The sequence below is a fragment of the Ovis aries genome, chromosome 6 (assembly GCF_016772045.2).
Source record: "Ovis aries strain OAR_USU_Benz2616 breed Rambouillet chromosome 6, ARS-UI_Ramb_v3.0, whole genome shotgun sequence".
Classification (NCBI taxonomy): domain Eukaryota; kingdom Metazoa; phylum Chordata; class Mammalia; order Artiodactyla; family Bovidae; genus Ovis; species Ovis aries.
The window spans coordinates 104,764,616-104,789,701 of NC_056059.1; the positions used below are offsets into that span (position 1 = coordinate 104,764,616).

Below are 25,086 nucleotides of genomic sequence, written 5' to 3' on the forward strand. Positions count from 1 at the left end.
AAGTCAACCATAGCTTGTCTTCCCCTCTGTCTCACCTCACTCATCAGTCAGTCCAGGTCAGGCAGCATTGGTAGAAAGTGCACGTATGAAGGAGCGAACAGAAAAGAGCTGAGTCTGGTTTCTTCCACATTTCTGTTCTGCTAAGAACAAGATACATGTGCATACATGCACTTTGATGTATGAACTGGGCCATTTCCATGATTCTGCACAAGAGTTCAATGCTCTTGCATTTGTATTTGAAATTGGAACTACACTATACAGAGATAGTGAAATTCTTGCTAATAATTTAAAATTATTGTTATTTATCTAGACTGCTATCAAAAAGCAGGTAAAAAACACTATGACAAACCAAGAGAAAGAGAGAGACCATGAAAGCAAAGTTATATAGTTTAGTACCTTTAACAGCATTTCTTCTCGTTTTCGAACGAAGGACCACACCTTTTTATTTTGCACTGAGTCTCACACATAATGGAGCCAGTTCTACCAGCTAAGAACACAAAATCACATTCCTTAGTGTATGGACATGTGCATATGCGTGCCCCGCCAAAACTCAAAACTCATGCATTGAAACCCTAACCCTGAGTGAGATGACAGAATTTGGAGGTGAGGTCTGTGAGGGACAATGTGTTGCGATGAGGTCAGGAGGGTGGGGCCCCATGATGCGATTAGTGTCCTCACAAGAGGAGGAAGAGCCTAGAGCTCTCTCTCCCTCTACCAGATGAGGACAGGAAGGAAGACAGCTGTCTGCAAACCAGAAGAAAGATCTCACCAGCACCTTGACCTGGGACTTTCTAGGGTCCAGAATTGCAATAAATAAATGTCTGCTGTTTAAGCCACCCAGCCTGTGGGGTTTGTTGTGGTGACCCAAGCCAAGCAAGACACACAGCATGACAGCCTAGGGCCTTCAGTGCCCGGTTCCGGCCTAAGGCTCCAGTGCCATCTCTATAGCTTCCGTCCCCCATGTCCACTCCCCCTGAACCCCTCCCCTCCACCCATTCATTCACCTCTGCACAGTGCTGCCCCCCTCCCGCCTTGAAGGGCCTCCCCAGCCCCACCTTCTCAGGTCTTCTCCTTCCCTCACACATTACCTCCCCTTCAATGCCTCCTGTCCCTCCCTCAGGACTGAATTCAGAAATTGCCTTTTCTGGAGACACTTCCCAGAGCTGATCTGGGGCCTCCTCTGGAATGTTGCATTGAAGTTACTATCTAATAGTAAAACTAAGTGAATTCCTTTTCTAGGGCCACCCGAACAAAGTACCACCAACTGGGGGCCTTAAAACAACAGACATGTATTTCCTCACAGCCCTGGGGGCTGGAAGTCCAAGACGGAGGCATAAGCAGGGAGGGTCTCCTCTGAGGCAGTAAAGGGTTGCTGAGCCGTGCCCCTCTCCCAGCGCCTGGTGGACCATCCAGGTGTCGGGGCGCCTCGGCTGGCAGCCGTGCTACCCGACCTGCACCTTCCCATGCGCACGGCACTCTCCTTGTGTGTCTGTCTTTGGGTTCCAGTTTCCTGTTTAGGGGAGACCGGGGCCCACGCTAATGACTTCTCTTTAACTGACCTACATCTGTGTCTCCGAATAAGATCACATTCTGAGGTATTAGGGGTGAGGCTCTGGCATACTCATTTTGAGGGACTCAATTCAATACACAACACCAGGCATCCTGAAGTTATTTTTTCTGTTTTCTTTTTAACTAATGATTATCAAAGATTATAATTGTACAGTATTGAGAGGTACAGAACAAAATACAATTATTAGAGGACAACTCCTCTACAATATTGTGTTGGCCTCTGCCACACATCAACACGAATCCGCCACAAGTATAGCTATGTCCCCTCCCTCCCGAATCCTCCTCCCATCTCCTTTACCATCCCACCCCTCTAGTTTGTCACAGAATACTGGATTGAGTTCCCTGTTTTACCACTTGCTATCTATTTTACAAGTCCCCTCAAGCATCTAAGATGAGGGATTCCCAGGAGGTCCAGTGGTTAAGACTCTGCCTTCCAACACAAGGGGTGCACGTCTGATCCCTGGTCAGACAACTAAGATCCCACATGCCTTGGGGCCAAAAAACATAAAACAGAAGTGGTATTATAACAGATTCAACAATGGGCATTTTCTAAAAGACAAGGGCCCGATATCTAATCCTCTCTAAAATCCCACTCCAGCCCTCAAGCCCTCCATGGGGGCTGCCGAGAGATTTAGCAAAAAGACTCGAAAGCTGGCTTGATACATGTCAGTGGCATCAACCACTGATGAGAGGATGGCTATTTCCTGCTCACTGGCTCCACACACCTTGCCGGAGTCAGTCTTCTGAAAGCAAGCCTTAGCCTTCCTGACAGCTGCAATGAGGACTCAGGCAAAGAAGCTTCAAGGGCAGAGTCTGTCTGAACTTCAGTGCTGTTTCCCAGGAGAATGGAAATGAGGAATCCCTACTGATGATTCAGGTTTCAAGCAGGAGTCAGAACTGTGTTCTTTTTCAGGCTGAATGAAGCAGCAGCCCTCACCTCTTTCTTTGCCCGTATTTCATGCTGCCAGGTGTTGGGTCAGGTGCCCTCCTAAGCACTGTCCACTCTAAGAAGCAGCATCTCATTCTGTTCCCATGGCAACTGTGTCAGAATGCATCCCATTCTGCAGAGGAAGAAACTGAGGCTTGGGAAGGTCAAGGCACTGCTCCACAGTTCATGTCATATAGTCGCCCAGTCATGTCCGACTCTTTGCCACCCTGTGAACTGTAGCCCACCAGACTCCTCTGTCCATGGGATTCTCCAGGCAAGACTACTGGAGTGGGTTGCCAGTTCCTTCTCCAGGAGATCTTCCCAACCCAGGAACTGAACCCAGGTCTCCCACATTGCAGGCATATTCTTTACCATCTCAGCTACAGGGAAGCCCCATCGTTAGTTAATATGTAGAAATATCAAGATTTAAACCTGTGTAATTCACTAAAACCTTCCCTTCTAACCCCTATGCATGATCTTCTCCAGTCACAAAACAATCTAATTTTGAGATCAAACCATCAGTCCTAAAGGAAGTCAACCCTGAATATTCACTGGAAGGACTGATACTGATGGTGAAGCTCCAGTACTTTGGCCACCTGATGCAAAGAGCCAATTCACTGGAAAAGACCCGGATGCTGCAAAAGACTGGGGGCAAAAGGAGAAGAGGGTGACAGATGATGAGAGGCTTAGATAGCATCACCAACTCAATAGACATGAATTTGAGCAAACTCTGGGAGATCGTGAAGGATGGAAGAGCCTGAGGTGCTCCAGTCCATGGGGCTGTAAAGAGTGGGACATGACTTAGTGACTGAAGAGCAACAACAATACAGCATGTATTACGTGCCAGACTACATAGTAAGCAGTGAAAGCGAAGTCGCTCAGTCTTGTCCGACTCTTTGCGACCCGTGGACTGAAGCCCACCAAGCTCCTCCGTCCATGGGATTTTCCAGGCAAGAATACTGGAGTGGGTTGTCATTTCCTTCTCCAGAGGATCTTCCTGACCCAGGGATCAAACCCAGGTCTCCACATTGCATGGAGACGCTTTAACCTCTGCACCACCAGGGAAGCCCTAGTTAACATATAGTAAGTCATTTACTCTTCAAGAACAGTTTATGAAGTAAGTACCACTGAATCCCCATTTTACAGATGAGGAAACTGAGGATCAGGGAGGAGAAGAAACTTACAGGAGGTCACTCAGCTTGTGGGTGGCAGAACTTCATGGAACTCCAGGCAGTCTGATGCTAGGGTCTGTACTCAACCATTGTGCTGTGGAAGGGGCTTTCCTGCTGGAAGACTCTAGGGTGGACCTGCCAGGGCGCTTGTTGTCTCCCAGAGACACATAAGTCCAGAGGCCAATATATTATCTTTAAGCAGGACTGGAAGCTGGAGTGTGACTGAAAGAATGTCAAGCTGCAGCTCCAAAACTGGTAGCAAAGTACGGGGCTCACTTCCCTTCAAGGACCTGCCCTCCTCTTCCAGCTAACACGGAAACGTCTGCTGTGCAGACCTCCCCATGACCCAACCTGGCATTCACACAGCAGCTCCCCAGGGCTGCTAGGAGTTCAGTCATTACAAATCCACTCCAAAAACATCCACTGAGCAGGTCACAAATGAAGGGTTCTCAAAAGGTTAATGATATCTTGTTGCACTGGATATCCTCATTGCGTGATATCCTCCTTACCTTCTCTCAACTTTATCTTTCTTCCTATTTGTAGAAGTCTTAACCCATTCTTAATTTAAGCTAGAAATAGAAATTGCCTTTGTAAAAAGTTTTGTTAAAGTAAAATCAGTCAAGATACAGAAGATTAAGTAAATAACAGTACAGGTAATACACAGCTGAGAAAAAAAAAAAAAATAATTCCACAGGTGGGACGCAAATGGCTGAGTCTTGAGAAAGATTACCATGAGGGAAAGAGCTTTTCAGTTATGCAGAAAGTATAACTCAGTCAGTTCAGTCGCTCAGTCATGTCCCACTCTTTGCAACCCCATGGACTGCAGCACATCAGGCTTCCCTGTCCATCACCAACTCCCAGAGCTTGCTCAAACTCATGTCTATTAAGTTGGTGATGTCATCCAACCATCTCATGCTCTGTTGTTCCCTTCTCCTCCTGCCTTTAATCTTTCCCAGCATCAGGGTCTTTTCCAATGAATCAGTTCTTCGCATCAAGTGGCCAAAGTTTTGGAGTTTCAGCTTCAGAACCCAATGAATATTCAGAACTGATTTCCTTTAGGATGGACTGGTTGGATCTCCTTACAGTCCAAGGGACTCTCAAGAGTCTTCTCCAACACCACAGTTCAAAAGCATCAGTTCTTTGGCACTCAGCTTTCTTTATCTAACACACATCCATATATGACTACTGGAAAAACCATAGCTTTGACTAGACAGACCTTTGTTGGCAAAGTAATGTCTCTTCTTTTAATATGCTATCTAGGTTGGTCACAGCTTTTCTTCCAAGGAGCACATGTCTTTTAATTTCATGGCTGCAGCCACCATCTGCAGTGACTCTGGAGCCCAAGAGAAAAAAAGGCTGTCACTGTTTCCATTGTCATCTATTTGCCATGAGGTGATGGGACTAGATGCCATGATCTTCGTTTTTTGAATGTTGAGTTTTAAGCCAGCTTTTTCACTCTCCTCTTTCATTCTCATCAAGAGGCTCTTTAGTTCTTCTTCGCTTTCTACCATAAGGGTGGTGTCATCTGCATATCTGAGGTTATCGATATTTCTCCCAGCAATCTTGATTCCAGCTTGTGCTTCATCCAGCCCAGGATTTCTCATGATGCACTCTGTGTATAAGTTAAATAAGCAGGGTGACAATATACAGCCTTGCCGTACTCCTTTCCCGATTTGGAACCAGTCTGTTGTTCCATGTCCAGTTCTAATTGTTGCTTCCAGACCTGCATACAGGTTTCTCAAGAGGCAGGTCAGGTGGTCTGGTACTTCTGTCTGTTTAAGAATTTTCCACAGTTGTGATCCACACAGTCAAAGGCTTAGCTTATGAAATTATCCAGCATATAAAAAAATAACCACAGCACATTTCGAAGCTCTCTCACCTTCTGAGACAGCCCACGCTCTGTCTGCGGAGTATGCTTCTCTCTAAATAAAACTGACTTCTTACCTATTACTTTGTGAATTCTTTCACAACGAAGCAAGAACCTTAAATTCACTGGCAACACGAGGACAGACACTTTGTAAAGCAGTGGGACCCACACAAGCCACCACAAGAGTCACAGCGCCTGTCAGCACAGAGCCTTCAGTCTCCTGAGGGCATTAATGAAGGATTCACATGAAAAAGCAGATGATCAATGAAAATCCATGCTAAATGTCGTGAAGGGGCAGGTGGTAATTTGATGGGGCGGGGGGTGTCCCTGGGGATCTCGGCACCTTGAAGAAAGATGAGTGGGAGGTAACTAAGCCAAATGGGGAGGAGGGGAGCATTTCAACCAGAACAAGCGATACCCACTCGTTCCTGGAGACAGGAGTGGCTATGGAACTTACAGGAATCTGAAAGAATGCTCACATGGCGATAAATAACAGCTCCGGTTATAGGAAGGATGACATGCTAGGGGAACTAAGAGTGACTTAGAGAGAACTTTGTACAACAGTGACCACACGTCAGGTATTCTAAGACCTTTAAGTGCCCTGAGCTATTTAACTCACACGAGGAATAGAACTCAATGCGAGATGAAACGAGATGGGAGAGGTGGGCAGATTCCAGACCATATAACCTTGGAGGCCATATTACATTCCCAGTATTCATCCCAAGAGGGACAAAAACATTAAGCAGGACCAACATGGTCATATTAGTGATATAAAGCTGTGATTCTGCCAGTCGGATGGGGGACGTACTCGAAAGGAGAGAGGGAGGCGGAAGCTTGGGGATCCCATGAGGGGGTGTTGAATGGAGATAGTGGTGGTGTGGCTGAAAAGAAGGCATAGATTGGGGAGATACTTGGGAATTAAAATCAGCATAGCCAGGTGCCTCATTGGATTTGCAGGGGACTTCCGTCTATGGGGTCGCACAGAGTTGGACACGACTGAAGCGACTTAGCAGCAGTAGCAGCAGTAGTAGGGAGATGGAAGGATGAAGGAAAACCTCAGAGATTTTGGCTTCTGTAACCAGGTAGATGATGGTTCTATGCACTAAGCTGGGAAACTCTGAAAGAATATGAGCTTGATGGAGGTCATTTTGAATCTGGTGTTAATTCTTTTGCAACATGTAACATCTAAGTGGAAATACATACACCAGCACGCAGATCAGGAGACCAGAGGAAAAAACATGAATTAAAGAAATAAATCACTGAGTCACTATTGTAGAGAAACTGTTCTTGTTCAGTTGCTCAGTCGTGTCCGACTCTTTGAAACCCCATGGACATCAGCATGCCAGGCTTCCCTGTCCTTTGCCTTCTCTGAGTTCGCTCAAACTCATGTCCATTGAGTCAGTGATGCCATCCAACTGTCTCATTCTCTGTCGTCCCCTTCTTCTCCTGCCTTCTATCTTTCTCAGCATCAGGGTCTTTTCTAGTGAGCTGGATCTGCAGGGTCTTCTTCTAATGAGTTGTAGAGGAATAGGCACCAGCTACTCATGTACCATCTCTCAGCTCCAGATCCACTGCTTTGTGACACTAGAGATAGTTCCCAGCTGGTTTCATGTTCGGCATGGCCAACAGAGGGCGCAGGAGAGATGCTGCCAGACCATTTGCAGTGATTGGAAGAGTGATTGCAGAATGGGAGGAAGGGATGTCCCTTTCTCTTCCCGTGGGCTGCTTTCCACGTGCAGCAGGTCAGCATGCATGGGCCTGGCAGCCCTCATCTCAGTGGTCCTCGTGGACAGGCTGCAGGCAGCATCTTCCGGCAAGTTTCTATGCCACCCAGTAGGATGCCTGTTCCTCTGACAACCAGGCCAGGCCCTTGACAAAGAGATCTGAAACACCGCCTGGATGCAGAAGGGTGCTGTCTTCTAGGTATTTCTGAGTCCTTTCCTTTTTCACTCACCCTCAGCCCAAGCAGGAGCAGCTGTTTTACTAGAGTTGCTACTTCTGGATCTCCTAGAGACCTGACTCCTTTTCAGCTAAACCTTTTGACTAGATGACAGTTCTTTGTACTCCTGTTCAGTTGTTAAGTCGTGTCAGACTCTTTGCAACTCCATGAACGGCAGCATACCAGGCTCCTTTTTCCTTCACTGTCTCCCAGAGCTTGCTCAAATTCATGTCCATTGAGTCAGTGAGGCTATCCAACCATCTCATCCTCTGTTGCTCCCTTTTCCTCCTGCTCTCAATCTTTCCCAACATCAAGGTCTTTTCCAATGCATCCTCTCTTTGCATCAGGTGGCCAAAGTACTAGAGCTTCAGCTTCAGCATCAGTCCATCCAATGAATATCCAGGGTTGATTTCCTTTAGGATGGACTAGTTTGATCTCCTTGCTGCCCAAGGGACTCTCAAGAGTCTTCTCCAACACCACAGTTCAAAAGCATCAATTCTTCACACTCAGCCTTCTTTACGATCTAACTCTCAACTGTTCTTTGTACTACAATTTCCCTTTTTGACATGACTCTGGTCTCTTGACTGCACTCAGACTGTACATGACTGAACATAGAAGGGTTGACAAGATCCCCTGGGGAGACAGTCCAGACGGTTTAAGGAAGAAAGAGATCTGAGGGCTCGGACCTGAGGAATTCCAAGATTTACTGCAAGCGGGAAGAGGCTGATCTTGCAAAAAAGATGGAGAAGGAAGAGCCAATAAGCATCATAAAGGACTTAGAAAGGGCAATCACCAAACCGGAGACAATGTTAACAACACATATAACTGAATAGGAACGTGTAAAGAACCACAAATCAATCCACATCTTGTATAAGATGTATAGGCATACATCTTGTAGGAAAATGAACAAAGCCATAAACAGACACTTTACAAAAGCGGAATCTAAATATATGAAGAAACCTCAGCTGTGTTAGTGAGGAAATGCAATTTACAAAAGCAAGATGCCGTTTTATGCTCATTCAGCTGGCAAATACGAAAATGTCCATAACAGCAAATAATGGCAAGGAGGAAAAAGTGTGCTGTCCTATAGGGTAGCTGTGAGCCACATGTGGATTCTGAGCACTTTAAATGTAGCTAACAACCGTCCAAATTAAGACATGCTGCAAGTGTAAAATATATACCTAATTTTAAAGACTCAGTATGAATAAAAGGATGTAAAATATCTAAATAATTTTGACACTGAAATTATAATATTTAGTTATATTTATTAAGTTCACCTAATTCTTTTTATGTTCATAATGTTATGAATAGAAATCTTAAAATTACAAATGTGACTTGCATTTGTGGACTTCATAATAGTTTAGATTTAATCTGATGTAGAACAAAGCAAGTATCTATACATGGATGATCAAAGCATAAATTAGGCAACCACTTTGGAAAACAATTTGCTATTATTTTTACAAAGTTGAACAAATGCCTGTTCCATGACCCAGCCATTCTCTTAATGGCATATATTCTATAGAAACTCCTGCATATGTGCACCAAGTGCTAAGTTGTGTCCAACTCTTTCTGATCCTATGGACCATAGCTTGCCAGGCTCCTCTGTCCATAGGATTCTCCAGGTGAGAATACTGGAGTGGGTTGTCATGCCCTCCTCCAGGGGATCTACCCAACTGAGGGACTGAACTCAAATCTCTTATGTCTCCTCATTGGCAGGGTTCTTTACCAGTCATTAGCACCACTTGGAAAGCCCCATATGCACCAAGAGATGTATACAAAATTGTTCACAGCAGCGTTGTTCATAATAGTCAAAAACCAGAAAGAGTACAAATGTTCACTGTCAGTAGGAAGGATAGAATTCATGGTACAGTCACATGATGGAGCATTATCCTCTAATGAAAATGAAGACAATACACCTATACCCAGCATAGACGAATCTTAGAGACTCAGTCTCGAGCCAAGAACTGCAAAGCACACTAGAATACATAAAATGTGGTACCGTTTTCATAAACGTCACAAAGCAATAACATTTAAACACTGTATAGTTAGGAATGAGAAAGCGTAGGAAAGGGGATGGAGTCGGAAAAACACGCCCAGGGAGCTTCAGAGGAACAGGACAGGCTCTGTTTCCTCAGTTGGATCATGAGTTTATGGATGAGCTCGTTTCCTTATTTCCAAGAAAGAAATCATATGCTTACTTACAAGCATATGCTAATTTTAAGAATCAAATGATCATAGTGACCTGACTCAGAGGTATTTCACTAATGTGAGTGGAGGAATGAGTTATCACGAGAAAGTCAGGACACCACGTTAAGATTATTTTGGTGGGAAGTATGGTTGTGAAAGTGAGGCGTGTGGGGTGGTAGGCCGAAGGTGACATGGGTATCAGGGAGAGCTCATTTTTAAAACAGAAAACATGCAGAGCTGTGGCTTTCCTTGGTGGCTCAGAAGATCAAGAATCTGCCTGCAAGGCGAGAGACCCGAGTTCAATCCCTGGGCTGGGCAGATGCCCTGGAGAAGGAAATGGCTACCTATTCCGGTATTCTTGTCTAGGAAATCCCAAGGACAGAGGAGCCTGGTGGGCTAGAGTCCACAGGATCGCAAAGAGTAGGACATGACTGAGCGACTAATGCTTTCACTTTCACTTTCTTTCACACATGGATAAACACCGAGAAGACGACTTTGGCTTCTGGCTGACTCATGTAAATGTTCCTGCTAATAAAACTAGAAAAATTATACACAACATATTTTTAAAAATCTATTTGAGGCATTCATAGAGCTATCAAAGGAGTGAGGAGATGCAAGTTGAGTAGGAAAAAGGAGCCCAAATAGATGGGATGAGCACTGGGGTCACTCTTTCTCAAGAAGCATCTGCCACATTTGAAAGCAGCTTTCAGGAGGCTAAGGAGCTAAACAGGCTTGTGGGTCTGGAAGCCCTGACAGGCTTTAAGGATGGCACACATGCTAAAAAATCAAACTCTACCAACAAGGAAGAAGCCTGATAAACCCTGCACATCCGGAAAGGACACCCAAGGGCTTTGTTTCAGGAATGCGTGTGAAATGGATGAAAACGGTCTTTACAGGACATCTCATCATCTCAATCTCCATGAAGATTGAGAGATCTAAAGCAATTCCTGGCACTCCAGCTTCAGTTTAGTTGACCAGTCATGTCCAACTCTTCGAGGCCTCATGGACTGAAGCACGCCAGGCTTCCCTGTCCATCACCAACTCCCGGAGCTTACTCAAACTCATGTCCATCAAGTCAGTGATGCCATCCAGCCATCTCATCCTTTGTCGTCCCCTTCTCCTCCTGCCTTCAATCTTTCCCAGCATCAAAGGCTTTTCCAAGGACTCAGTTCTTCACATCAGATGGCCAAAGTACTGGAGCTTCAGCTTTAGCATCAGTCCTTCCAATGAATATTCAGGGCTGATTTCCTTTAGGATGGACTGGCTTGATCTCTTTGCAGTCCAAGGGACTTTCAAGAGTCTTCTCCAACACCACAGTTCAGAAGTATCAATTCTTCAGCACTCAGCTTTCTTTATAGTCCAGCTCTCATATCCATACATAACTAGTGGAAAAACCATAGCTTTAACTAGATGGACCTTTGTTGGCAAAGTAATGTCTCTGCTTTTTAATATGCTGTCTAGGTTGGTCATAGCTTTTCTTCCAGGGAGCAAATCTCTTAATTTCATGGCTTCAGTCACTGTCTGCAGTGATTCTGGAGCCCCCCCAAAACAAAGTCTCTCACTGTTTCCATTGTTTCCCCATCTATTTGCCATGAAGTGATGGGACCAGATGCCACAATCTTTGCTCTTTGAATGTTGAGTTTTAAGCCAGCTTTTTAACTCTCCTCTTTCACTTTCATCAAGAGCCTCTTTAGTCTTTGCTTTCTACCATAAAGGTGGTATCACCTGTATATCCGAGGTTATTGATACTTCTCCAGCAATCTTGATTCCAGCTTGTGCTTCATCCAGCCTAGCATTTCACATGATGTACTCTGCAATAAGTTAAATAAGCAGGGTGACAATATACAGCCTTGATGTACTCATTTCCCAATTATCAAACAGTCTGTTGTTCCATGTCCAGTTCTAATTGTTGCTTCTTGACCTGCACACAGATTTCTCATGACTCCAACTTAGCTGCCTCCAAAAAGCAGACAGAATACCTTTCTGAGGAAACATAACATCATCCCAAGCCTCACATTATCTCTCTACTGTTTCCTAAATAATGCCTAGCATGCAACAACAACAACAAAAAGTAAATGAGAAAACAAGATGTCTAAAAGGAAACAACTGGCAATAGAAATAGAAGGTTACCAAATAACAGAGTTACCAAACACGTCTTCTAAGTAAGCATGACTGATATGCATTGTTGTTCAATCGCTAAGTCATGTCCAACTCTTCGTGACCCCATAAGTAATTAAAAAGCAGGTTTTGAGAATTTCAGCAGAGGTGAAAGTCATAAAAGAGAACCAAACAGTGAGGATAGAACTGAAACGGGCAATGATGAATATTAAGAACCTGAAAGTTATACTTCACAGCTGAGAGACAGACCTGAAGTGATTACAGAAGAAACAGACTAGAAGAAATTATGCAGACTAAAAACAAAGAAAAATGAATTTTTAAAAGTACATAAATATCATCAGAGCCACATGGGCCATTGTGATACGGCCTAATATCTGTGTAATTTGAGTTTGATAATGTGAGGAGAAAGAGAGAATGTCAGAAGTGATACTAGAAGACAAAATAAGAATCCTGCAAAATAACAGTACCATTCAAGCACAGATACGAGAAGCAAGAGCCCCAGCACATAATGGCCAGAAAGCCAGACCTATGCCCACTGTAATTAAATTTCTAATTTAATTTCTGATTTAATTTTATATACAATTCTCAAAAGCAGCAAGACAAATAAACATAACAGCTGAAAAGGAGCAAAAAAAAAAAAAAATAGTACCAATGGTTGTCTTTTAAAGCAGAAACAAAAACCACTATACAAGAGAATCATACATTCAAAATGCTGGAGGAAAAAGCTGCCAACATACAATTTGAAATCCATAAAAATAATCACTCATAAAGTTTGCACGTGTGCATGCTAAGTTGCTTCAGTCATGTCTGACTGTTTGCAGTCTTATGAACCGTAGCCTGCCAGGCTCCTCTGTCCACAGGATTCTCCAGGCAAGAATACTGGAGTGGGTCACCATGCCCTCCTCCAGTGGATCTTCCTGACCCAGGGATCAAACCCACATCTCTTGCATCTCCTGCACTGGCGAGCAGGTACTTTATCACTACTGCCACCTGGGAAGCCCATAAAGTTTAAATAAAGACATTTTCAGACAAATAGAAAGTGAGATTTGTCACCAGAAGGCATACACTAAAGAGAATGCTAAAGAAAATACCTCAGGCAAAATGAAGAGAATTCCAATGGAAACTTCCAAATGAAGGAAGAAATAATGAGCGAAATATGTGAGTAAATATAATCAATGATCTAAGATCCTATCTCAAAAATCTGGAAAAAGAACAGTAAGTTAAACCAAAAAGTACATGTCTGTGTGTGTTAGTGGCTCAGTCATGTCCGACTCTTTGTAACCCCATAGACTGTAGCCCACCAGGCCCCTCTGCCCATGGAATTCTCCAGGCAAGAATACTGATACTGGAGTGAGTTGGTATTTCCTTCTCCAGGGGATCTTGCTGACCCAGGGATCGAACCTGGGTCTCCTGCATTACAGGCAGATTCTTTACCATCTACACCTCTGTACCACCAGGGAAGCCCTGTCTGAGCTACAGGGAAGTCCAAAAAGTACATAGGAGAAAATTAAAATGAGAACATAAATCAGTGAATCATTAGCAAATAACAAGAAAGCCAAGGCTATTTTTAAATTAAAAAAAAAAAATGAATGAACCCAAGCAAGACCAACCAAAAAGTAAATAAAAGAGAAAGAAAACACAAATTACCAAAATTAGAATTAAAAAAGAGGTAACATCACAGAGCCTACAAACACTGAAAAGATTAAGAGGATCTTATGACTATTATCCCAATACATTTCAAACTTAGAAAAATAACAGTCCTACACAAACTCCTACTGAGAACTGCAAGAAATGGTATGCTTCCAAATTCTTTTAATGAGGCTACTATAACCTTGGTACAAAAAACTAACAAAGACACTAAGGGAGTGGGGGAGGAAGGCACTGGGAGTTTGGGATTAGCAGGGTCAGACACGACTGAGCGACTTCCCTTTCAATTTTCACTTTCATGCATTGGAGAAGGAAATGGCAACCCACTCCAGTGTTCTTGCCTGGAGAATCCCAGGGACGGGGGAGCCTGGTGGGCTGCCGTCTATGGGGTCGCACAGAGTCGGACACGACTGAAGTGACTTAGCAGCAGCAGCAGCAGCTGCAAACTATTATGTATAAGATGGGTAAACAATAAGGTCCTACTGTAGAGCTCAGGAAACGATAATCAATCTCCTGTAACAGACCATAATGGAAAAGATTACGAAGAGAATATACCCATGTATAACTGAATCACTTTGTTGCACAGCAGAAATTAACACTATCTTGTAAATCAATTATACTTCAATAATTTTTTAATGACATTAAATGTGTGCTCTTTCTTACTCTTCTCTACAAGAGTTTGTGGAGGGTTGTTATTGTTATTATGTCTAACATTTGGAAAAATTCATTTATGAACACATCTAGACCTAGAAACTTTCCTTGATAAGAAAGCTGCTATTATAGGTTCAATTCCTTAATAGATAGAAAATTATTCTAATATTTAAATTCTCCTTGTATTATTTTTGGTTAGGTTGTGTTTTTCAAAGGAGTCATTTTATCCAAGTTTCAAATATATTGGCATAATGTTCATAGTATCTTCTCATGAAAAACTTATAAACAAAATATTAGCAAATCAAGTCTAATAATACACCACACCATGAGAGAGTAGCTTTTAGGCCAAGAATGAAAGGTGGATTTACTATTCAAAAATACTCTAAAATTTTGATTCTTCACCTGGTCAGGAAAAGGAGGGAATTCCCTGGTGGTTCAGTGGTTAGGACTCCAGGCTTCCATTGCTGGGGGCCCAGGTTTGATCCCTGATTGGGGTACCTGCTCCAGTATTTTTGCCTGGAAAATTCCATAGAAGAGCCTGCAGGGTACAGTCCACAGGGCTGCAAAGAGTTGGACGCTACTAAGCACAGCACATTGGGGAGCGAACATTCCACAAGCCGTGCAGCATGGCCAAAAAAAGAAATAGCAGAAAATCCACATATTATCTCAACAGATGGAGAAAAAAGGCTGGGTCACGCTGCAGTAACAAGCAGCCCCGAATTTCAGTGACTTCAAAAAGCTGAAGTTCCTGTCTCACTGATGCCATGTCCCAGGTCAGGTGACTTGGTGACTGGTGTGGCCTCCATCTCAAGTGTCACTCACTCTGGGAGCCAGGCTGAAGTAAGTTCCACCATCCACAACATCGTGCTTGCCCAGAGCTAGGGACATACGAAGTGACATCTAGTTCATAAGCACTTTATCTAAGATGTGACTGACACGCATCACCTCTGCTCACAATGACCCAAGCGAGGCACATGGTACCACACAACTTCAAGAGGACAGGGAAGGGTAACTCTGTCTGCAAGGAAATAAAGAGGGATGGGACATGGGTGAATAGTGCTAAAGCCCCACATCCAGAGAACTGGGGCCTTTATATTCCTGACTTCACAGACAGAGAGATGGCCAGAGGCTAGAATCCTCAAAGAATAAGGAGGAGGTCATAAAAACCAAGTGCTGGAAAGAGTTAGCTTCCAGGACCTGTAACAACATCGGTCTCCACTTCTTCCCTGGTTGGCTTGAGCTAAGAAGCCTGGTGTTCTCTGCTTGTGTAGTTCTGGTAAGCTGAACTGTTTGTCCCTGCTATTGTTTGCTGGAGAATATTCCTTTACAGCGTCAGGACCCTCACTGTTCCCTGTAGGACAGTTTCTCTGTCTCTGTCTACAACTGCTCAGAGTCCAGATTTTAGACAACTGACTATTGCTAAGAATATTTTGTTCCTTCCAATTCTCTCAGGAAAATGCCTAAGCTCAGTGCTAGCTCAAGCTGTTTGATCCTCCTAAAATACTGATCCTTTTTCTCTCAAGGCATTCAAACGCTTCCCTCAAGACTCAACACAAATCCTGTCACCATCTTAACACCCTATTCACTCCAGGTCATATCCTGAGAGCCATCTCCACTCAAGCCATCCTTTTATGTGCCATAAAGCAGGAAGTTTGTCTCAACCAGAAAGCAGTAGGGGAAAACTCTGCATTCTGACTCAAAGGGAGGAGAAATGATAGCCCAAATTACCTTATACAAGAGTCTGATACCCATTGATCACTACAGGTTGCCATTTTTTAGAAATTTCATGGGAGTTCTTTGAAATTGAGAATTATAGTCCTAGAGAAAACTTCACAGACAGTTCTCTACTCAAGAAAGTGTCAAAGGTTGAAATTAAGGGACAAGAATAGAAAGACCATTCTAGACTCCAATCCAAGTCAGTTTTCCAAACCAACTTCATTAATAATACGTCTGGAATTTCTCCATTTGATTCCCAATAGCTTCTGGACCCAGAAGAATGTAAGAAATTGGCCCCCAGTAAGTGCTTACTCTCCTGTCTCAATCAACAAAGAGTGGCCAAGGGCCTTCAGTGGCCCCTTTCTAGGCCTTGCAAACACACAGGTGAAAAGGAAAGAATTGATGCTCTTTAGGAAGGCTAGCGCAGAAGTGGACATGCAACCAAACAAACAATGAAATATGGTAAGCCAAAGGCTTCCAAACCGTGTTTCACGGAACACAAAAATAATTATCACTGGTGTGGATGCTTCTATTTGTATTTACCTGCCTGCCCCAGGACCCACTTCCCTTCTTCTGTTGATATTCCAATATCCATTGAGAATATTCCTCATAAATCTCAATGCAAAAGAAGATGTGGTGCATATAAACAATGGAATATTACTCAGCCATTAAAAAGAATGCAATAATGCCATTTGCAGCAACACGGATGGAACTAGAGAGTGTCATATTGAGTGAAGTAAGTCAGACAGAGAAGGAAAAATGTTGTATGCCATCCCTTATGTGTGGAATCTAAAAAGAAATTATACAAATGAACTTACTTACAAAACAGAGAGAGATTCACAGACTCAGAGAAGGAACTTATGGTTGCTGGTGTCGGGGGCGGTGGGAAGGATGGGGGGAAGAGGACGGAAATGTAGACTTGCTATATTTAAAAAGGATAACCAACAAGGACCTACTGTGTAGCACAGGGAACTCTGCTCAATGTTATGTGGCAGCCTGGATGAGAGGGGAGTTTGAGGGACAATGGATACATATATATGTATGGCTGGGTCCCTTTGCTATCCACCTGAAATCATCACAACATTGTTAATCGGCTATACTCTAATACAAAAGAAAGAGTTTTGTTTTGTTTTGTTTTGTTTTGTTTTGTTTTTAAATCTTCTTAATCCAAATGCCTCAAAGGGAACCAATGCCACCCCCTGAATCCAAGGGTGGATATGTAATCCAGCTCAACAAGTTAGAGCCTCCCTGTTCACGGTCTTGACCCAGGACCTCATCAGAATCCATCAGAACTAACCCTAGAATTTTCTCTGCAGTGATGGTGAAAAAGATAACCCCTTTCCCACACTCGGAGCTGTGGGGCTGTGAGCCTGGGCGTGGTAAGGGCTTCTCTATGGGGAGAAAGCCCACTTGGCGCCTCACAGAGGAGAGAATTCAAGAAGGAAAATTTCTGATGATATTATTCAGGAACCTGGTCCAGCCACAACTGATGAGATTTACACCTCATTCACTGATTGGGCATCTATTTTAGGTGCCAGGTGTTCTTTTGGGCCTCGGGAACATAACAATGAATCAATCACACCACATCCCTGCTTTAAGGAGCTTTTAACTCCTTGTTGTGGTGGTTGTTGTTTGGTCCTCCAGTCGTATCTGACTCTGCAACTCTTTATAACTCCTTAGGAGGAGACAAATGCATGAAGAAATGATGTCCATGTTAACAGGATCATTCGAGTTGCTGCATGGAGGTGCCACTGAAAGGAGGAAGAGGAAAAGTAAGGAGGTTATTGTTATAACCTAAGCAAGAGAGGTGACCCTGGCTTGGACCAGAATAGTAGCGTTGAGAGGGAACCAGAGCCAATTAACTGCTTTCAAAGGAACTCATGCTGCTTTTCGGTCACTTGCAGCTGATGGAGGCTGGCATGCCCTAGTCCATCTCATTTCAGATTCCATCCACATTAAATACACTCACTTTATGCGCCACCAAGAAGGAAAAAATGCTGCCAGTTAGCCAGTGGTGCGATTCTTTCACACCCCTTGAAAGAGCTCCTTTAGACCTTTTACGTATGTGAGCAGGAACGACTATGAACAGCACATGCGAATAATGAAGCTATGTCACAAGCACCACGGTGATCAGCAGGCATCATAACGCGCATCCCAATTTCAGAAATATGAAAACATGGGGAAACGCGTGCCTTAGAGTCAATGAAATCCAATAGTATGCACACATTTGTCTGATTTTATAGAGATGACTGAAATGTGGTTTATCCTTATGAAATCCATACTTACTTTCTAGAAGGGCTGAAAGGTATAAATGCATCCTGCTGCTGCTGCTGTTGCTGCTGCTGCTGCTAAGTCGCTTCAGTCATGGCCGACCCTGTGCGACCCCATAGATGGCAGCCCACCAGGCTCCCCCGTCCCTGGGATTCTCCAGGCAAGAACACTGGAATGGGTTGCCATTTCCTCCCCCAGTGCATGAAAATGAAAAGTGAAAGTGAAGTCACTCAGTCGTGTCCAACTCTTAGCGACCCCATGGACTACAGCCCACCAGGTTCCTCCATCCATGGGATTTTCCAGGCAAGAGTACTGGAGTGGGTGCCATTGCCTTCTCCATGCATCCTACAGTTCACTTCTATTTTACCTCTCAGATTGATTTATGGCCATTTTCTTAATCCCCCACGTACAAGAGGAACCAACATGAATTTTTAAATGAGGCATAGATCTTCAAATGTAATTTTCACATCTTAGACTCCTGCATTAGACACACACATGAGGACACCAAGCCCAAAAGCCCACATCCCTTACATGGCATCTCTCCACATCATGAGAGCAAAGCTCATTCAAAGCAATTCTGAGGTTCCTCAGATTATTTTTCACTTCCACCTTTTGCCCAAGCAGTAACTGGTATCAGTACAAGGATGGAAAGCAATGTATGACATAAGTGAGCTTGCTCCAGTGCTGAAAGACTGAAGACCAAGTTGGGAGTGAATCCTGCAGCACTAGAGATCTCAGTCACTTTGTGAATCACAATGACAAGGACACCCCGGGTTTAAAAGACTGTCTAAGCGAAGCATGATTGCAACTTCAGGGAGTGATTTTTTTAATTGCCTTCATCATCTGAACATGCACAGAAAAAAACAACTTTTGTCGTATATGTATTTAAACAAAGAAGATATTTTCATGTTCTAGGCTGCATGCAAAGTTACCTGGCCCAATAATTATACAGAAATAACATTTCCTTTTAAATGTCCCTTTAACTCCTGAAAATCTAAAATGACCCACAGAGATGTGATGGGGAGGGAGGGGGGTTCATGTTTGGGAATGCATGTAAGAATTAAAGATTTTAAAATTAAAAAAACTAAAAAACTAAAAAAAAAAAAAAAGAATACCCACAGCTGGTTACAAGGTTGTAAAATCAATACTTTCAAATGTGGGTACAGGCCATAAGTTGATACAACATTAATTTTTTAAAAACCCTTTGGAAATGTAAGAACATGTTTCTGAAATTCTAGAAAGTATTCAATTCTTTTGATCTAATAATCTCACTCCTTGCATCTAATTTTAAGGAATTCACTTTAAAAAGGAGAAATACTTTATGTATAAAATTTTCAATCAACTTACTTATAAAGATGAAAAACTGACAATAGCCTGCATGTCTAACAAGAAAAGATATACGTAAATTATGATAGTTCCATCAGATGGAATATTACAGCCCATTAAAATATTAACTTTGAAGACATTATAATAACATAAACTACTTAAAATATGATGCCAAGGGAAAAAGCAGAAATCATTTTATTGCGACAAGTGTACCCTAATGTAAAAACGTCTAGACACAGATAAGGACAGTAAAGGAAACAAACAATGAAAAAAGTAAACAATTTGCCACAAATCTAGAAAGGGAGATGATTTTGCTTTCATTCCCAGAATGTGTATTATGATATGACTGCTCAACAAAATGTTCTTTGAAGATGGTAGCTGATTATTGTAAATGATCAAGTGCATTCAAGGTGTATTGTTACTATCTTCCTATAGACATTTGCATAAAGAGACCGCTATCATATTGTGAAGCATGCGCTAGTCTCCTTCTGCATTGGCCCTACATATCCATGAGAGATGAATTTTCCTGTAGGTCTCCAGAGGTGGCACAAGGAACAATGTCAGGTACCAGACGCTGGAGTAAACAGGCCTGGGGGTGAGTCCATTCCCACACAGGCCATGGGACCCTAGGGAGTTTTCTGGAGGGCTCTGTAACCCCTCTAGTAAAATGCAGGTGCGGAGACCTCCCTGGCTGAGCTGTGATAATGATTCCCAATTAGGTATGAAAAGGAGTCCACACAATGCATCACTAAGCTAGAGTTTTTAATATTACCTGGATACAAGACGGTTATGGTGCAATGATGCAATGGCAAATTTCCAGTTAGAGTTTAGCTTTAAGTTACTTGCAAATCAGATTTGTTGTGGTTGAAGAGGTATCTGCATCTTCAATCACCCAACAACTCTGGTTTGTGAGAGCACGTTCTTTGGCTGGACCATGTCACTGCCCTGTTTAAAATTCTTCCATGACCACAGGTGCCCGTAAGGTCAATTCCAAACACATGGCGACTGGGTCCTTTAAGATCAGCTCAGCACTCAGGGCCTGAGGCTTCCCTCCTCACACGCCACATTGCAGGAGTAGTAAGTTCCTACAATCTCCCCAGTGAGCCATGTTTATGCTTTACCATCTGCCTTTGCATATTCTGTTGCCCTCTCTGAAATATCTTTCCCCTCTCTACCAACCTCTCCTTCCTGGGAACTCATACCATTTCTGCAAGGCTTAGTCTAAGAGGAAGTCTTCTCTGACCCCTCCTCCCTGTCCCAGGGTTAGGGTCCCTCTTGCAGGATACCAAAGTCCCTTGAGCTCCTTGCATCATCCTAGCTATCTATCTGCCTGCAAGCTCCCTGAGGGTTAGAACCTTGCCTCCCACCTTCCTCGTAGTCCTGTTGCCCAACACAGGGGTGAGTGCAGAAAAGATGATCAGTAAATGCCTATGAAATAAATGAATCAACTTGCACAGGTGCTGAGAAATAGACTGGCAAAACCAAACAAGTTAATGTTTCACTGAGCTGGAAACTGGTAAAATGAGAGTCCTAACCTTGGGCTTTAACCAGTTGACCTTGAGCCTGACCACTTTCGGAATGAGGAATAGCAGGAAAATCAAAAGGTGGCTCTGCTAGATATAACTATTTTGCCAATAAATATTTTAAACCAAAGTTCCTGGAATAAAGAAAAAAGACAGTTGTCAGTATAAGGGATGGAAATTTCCTCTGTAAATAAAAGAAAGACATTAATAAAATTATCTAAATTACCTTTGACCCAGGCTAGTACCACGAACCTCCAAAATCGGGAGTGATAAAAGTGTGTGCTTTTCTCTGGAAAGGAGTTCACGGCCTTTATCCAAGTATCTTGCTATAGACTAAACTGTGTCCCCACCAAACTTCAGATGCTGAAACTTCAGCCTTCAATATGACTATATCTGGAGAGGACTTCTAAGGAGATAACTAATAGTCAGTGATGTTATAAGGGTGGGGCCCTAACCCTATGGGATTGGCATTCTTATAAGAAGAGGAAGAGCAACCAGAGAGCTCTATCTCCAGAGCACACACAGGAAGGCCATGTGAAGACCCAAGGAGGAGGCTGTCTACCAGCCAGGAAGAGAGCCCTTGCTGGAAACCCACCCTGAGGGCACCTTGATCTTGGACTTCCAGCCTCCAAAACAGTGAGAAAATAAATTTCTGTTGTTCAGGCCACCACCACCAACAGATTCTAATGTCTAAGCATCTGTGGTATCTTGTTATATTAATAGCAGCCTGAGCAGACCAGCACTGGCCCCTTCCCCAAAATAGACAGGAAAATTTTGACTTGTTGAAAATAGAAAGGTTTTGACCCAAGTCATCCTCTCCATCTGTCAATGAGTTTGTATCTTCTCACAGGGTCTGAGCAGCTCTGAATGTAACCTCACAGGACAAAAAGGCTTTCAGAGGAACAGGCCTGCCCCACGTCCACCTCAAGCAAGATGTCCCTAGCAGAGCACACATTTAAATACTGATTTTAGGGTCGAGATCACTTTGCTTTCCATAGAGCAGTTCAGGGTTACTGTGAGCTTGGTTGGGGAAAGAGTTCAGCTACACGGTGTCCAAATGCTTTCTGGAACACACAAGGGCCTCCCCAACCCACCTGTCTATCTGTTCTCTGTCCACTCCTGGCCCCCCACCTACCTATGCACCAGAATAACAAACAGGAAGGGATCAATCCTCCTTGGGTCCCCAAATCCACACTGGCCCCACATACAGCCCTTAACATGGTCCTCAGTGCCACCAGACTGGGAACTCCTGTAAGAAAGGGCCAGATGGGCCTGACTCAATTACACAGACTGTACTCAGGTATTCTTCTCAGAGGAACTGTGGCGGTGAGCATCTGACCACCATCCACAACCTCAGATTTCCCAGGCGAAAAATCTGCCCGCCACTGCAGGAGATGCAAGAGAAGTGGGTTCGATCCCTGGGTGGGGAAGATCCCCTGGAGGAAGGCATAGCAACCCACTCCAGTATTCTTGCCTGGAATATTCCACAGACAGAGGAGCCTGGCGGGCTATAGTCCATAGGGTTGCAAAGAGTCAGACACAACTGAGCATGTCCAGCCTTGGAAGATCTAGAGACCATGACCAGTGCCCAAAAGCCTACTGTCTGCAGGGCAAGAGTGTCCAGCCTCCAAGCCAGCAGTGACACATCCCTTTCTTCACCTGTAAAATGGAACAACAAAGGTACCCACCTCCTAGGGTTGCCGTGAGGCCTGAGTGAGGACGTATAAAGCCTAGAACAGTGTCTGGTACATGAAATGTGTTCAGTAGTCCTGGCTCTTATTGAGGGTGCATGAGACTGGAGAAACCGTGCAATAGGAAACAGAGCTTTCACAGGCAGAGTTACCAGATAAACAACACTGTGTGCAGAGCTCATACTGATTCTATTTACAAGGCACTTCTCACATGGATTACCAGTGGTTAAGTTTCGAACAATCCCCTAAGGTAGAGGGCGGTTATCCTAAGTCTCATCTCCTAGATGAAGAGAGGAAGGTTTCAGAGAGGTTAAGGAAGTTGCCCCACAGACACACAGCGCTGGGAAAGGGGTTCTGCTGGTCCAAACACCAAGCTCTACCTATCTGAGCCGCAGGAACCCAGTTTTGGAGTTTCGACGCGATTGGACCGCCTACAACACTCCTTTACCTGGGAGGCGGCCAACAGCGGGACGCTTTCCGCCCGGCCCCAAGAGTTTAAACAGGAAAAGTTTCCCCAGGCTGTTCTGGGCGAACGAGGAGGGCAGCATGGAACCTGCCGCTGCACCAGACCAAATGCATAGTACACACGCGCGCGCGCACACACACACACACACATACACACACACACGCCGCCTTCTGCAGCCGCCGGCTCTAAGGGGGGACCTCGGCTTCCCCGGAGCCCAAGCAACATTCGGACTCGCCTCCGAAGTCCACTCGTCCCTCCTGTCTCCCCAAGTGAAGCCTCGGCGTTCTCCCTTCCCTAGGAATCCGCGCCCGGCCCGCGCTGGGCGCCGTCTCCCGGGCCCCCCTAAGGGGCGCCGAAACAGAGGAGTTGCCTCGGAGGAAAGCCCCGCGCCCGGCACGGGTCGGGCGCGCAGCCCGCGCTCAAGCCGAGGGTAACCGGGGAAGGAGGGCTGCCCGACCGAAGCCCTTACCTTCCTCATTCTCGTCAAACACCGGGGGCTTGTGGGAGTGGTTCCCGCCCATATTCCGCCGCGGCGGCTGCCGCTGCTACATGCCCGGCCGCCGGGATGCGGGGCGCGCCGCGCGGGGTGCGGATGCGCCGCGAGCGTCCAGTCCCGCCTGCCGCCGCGCGCCGAGCCGGAGGGGGCCGAGCGCCGCGCAGGGGCGGGAACCGCGCCCCCTCCTCCAGGGCGTCCCCCTGTCCCCGGCGGCGCTCTCCCGGCGTTCCCGCCGCGCCCCGGCCACGCTAGCTCGTCCTCCGGGCCGGGTTCTAGGCGCCCGCACGCACCCGAGAACGCGGGAGCTCCCAGCGCCGGGACCACACGGAGCCGCACTCCTCGCTGGAGACCGGAGGCGGCGCGGGAGGAGGAGGAGGAACAGGAGGGGAAGGAGGCGATGGGCGCGGGCTGCGTAGAGGGGGCGCGCGAGCGCAGCCCCGAGGGCGGCCTGGAGGAGGGGGCGCGGCGGGCGCTGCGGGCCAGTGGGTCTGGGAGGAGTCGACGCGGGCACCAGAGCTGAGCGCCGGGTCCGCCCGGAGGAGTCGGGCGCACACCTCCCGGCGTCAAGCAAGTCGTGAGCCATCTAGTGTGCGCCAAAAGCTTTCGAAACGCAATCCTCTATCACCTCCAAAAACCACTGTTGCCCATTTTAGAGTCGGGTAGGCTGAGGTTCAGGGGTAAAGGAGCTCTTCGGTTAATCGGCGCTGGCTGCGAGGGGAGCCCCTCGGACGCCGCATTGACCTTATTTGCCCCCCTTGAGCAGAGTCCCGGGCAATTCTGCAGCAGACGCGTTTCCTCTTGGTGTTTTCTAACTGTTTCATGAGTCTGGACCCTCTCGGACTCAGTTTCTCCCCTGTATTCTAAGGGGAAAACTGAGTCCCAAAGCGGGCAGAGTTTGCCCCCAAATCATTCTCCCTAGGACTGGCTGCGCATGGGCCTCGGGAGTCCCCTGAAACTGAACTAAAGCCTGTTAGCAAAGGGAACGGGGATGCTAAAGACGGGGGTGCGATGCGTACCCCCGAAGGCTCTCCTGGGGTGAGCACGGACTCAGAGGGACCCGCAGGTTACCCACGCGGTGCAGCCCCGCCCGCCCAGCGCGCCAGGCAGCCAGGATCGTTGGCCACATCCTGCCATCTACTGGGCGTCTTCAGCCACCGTCTGTGCTTCGTATTAATAGAAAGCAGCGGTTCTTTTACTTCCCCATCCTTTCTCCCAGCCCTAGTTTTGCCTCTGTCTCTGTCTCTCTCTCTGGAAGACGAGGGGGAGAAGGAGACTATGGATGGGTGGGATGGTTCTCTAACATCACAAGAAACCTCCCGCAGACAATGGAGATGAGTGAGCCCTGCGAGCCAGCCCCATCCAGCCAAAGTTTCAGGACTGGCCCAAACCACTAGGCCCCATGGGTCAGACAAGCCTCATTCCTGCTTCCGCCACTTACAGTCTCTATGCGGTTCCAACTTCGAGTTCTCATCTGTGAAATAGGGAGGTTGGTATTAACTCCCCAGCATAAATCCCAGGG

General features: G+C 45.5%; 1 protein-coding gene across 2 annotated transcripts in view; it reads right to left on the bottom strand.

The window, feature by feature from the left end:
* STK32B (serine/threonine kinase 32B) overlaps positions 1-23,617 on the bottom strand; it is a 383,574-nt gene extending 359,957 nt beyond the window's left edge. For both annotated transcript variants that reach the window (XM_042251641.2, XM_004009989.6), the window contains exon 1: positions 23,541-23,617. In XM_042251641.2, the coding sequence (XP_042107575.1) occupies positions 23,541-23,592 (52 nt within the window). In that variant the 5' untranslated portion in view covers positions 23,593-23,617. The remainder of the gene's footprint in view (positions 1-23,540) is intronic.
* Positions 23,618-25,086: the final 1,469 nt, after the last annotated feature.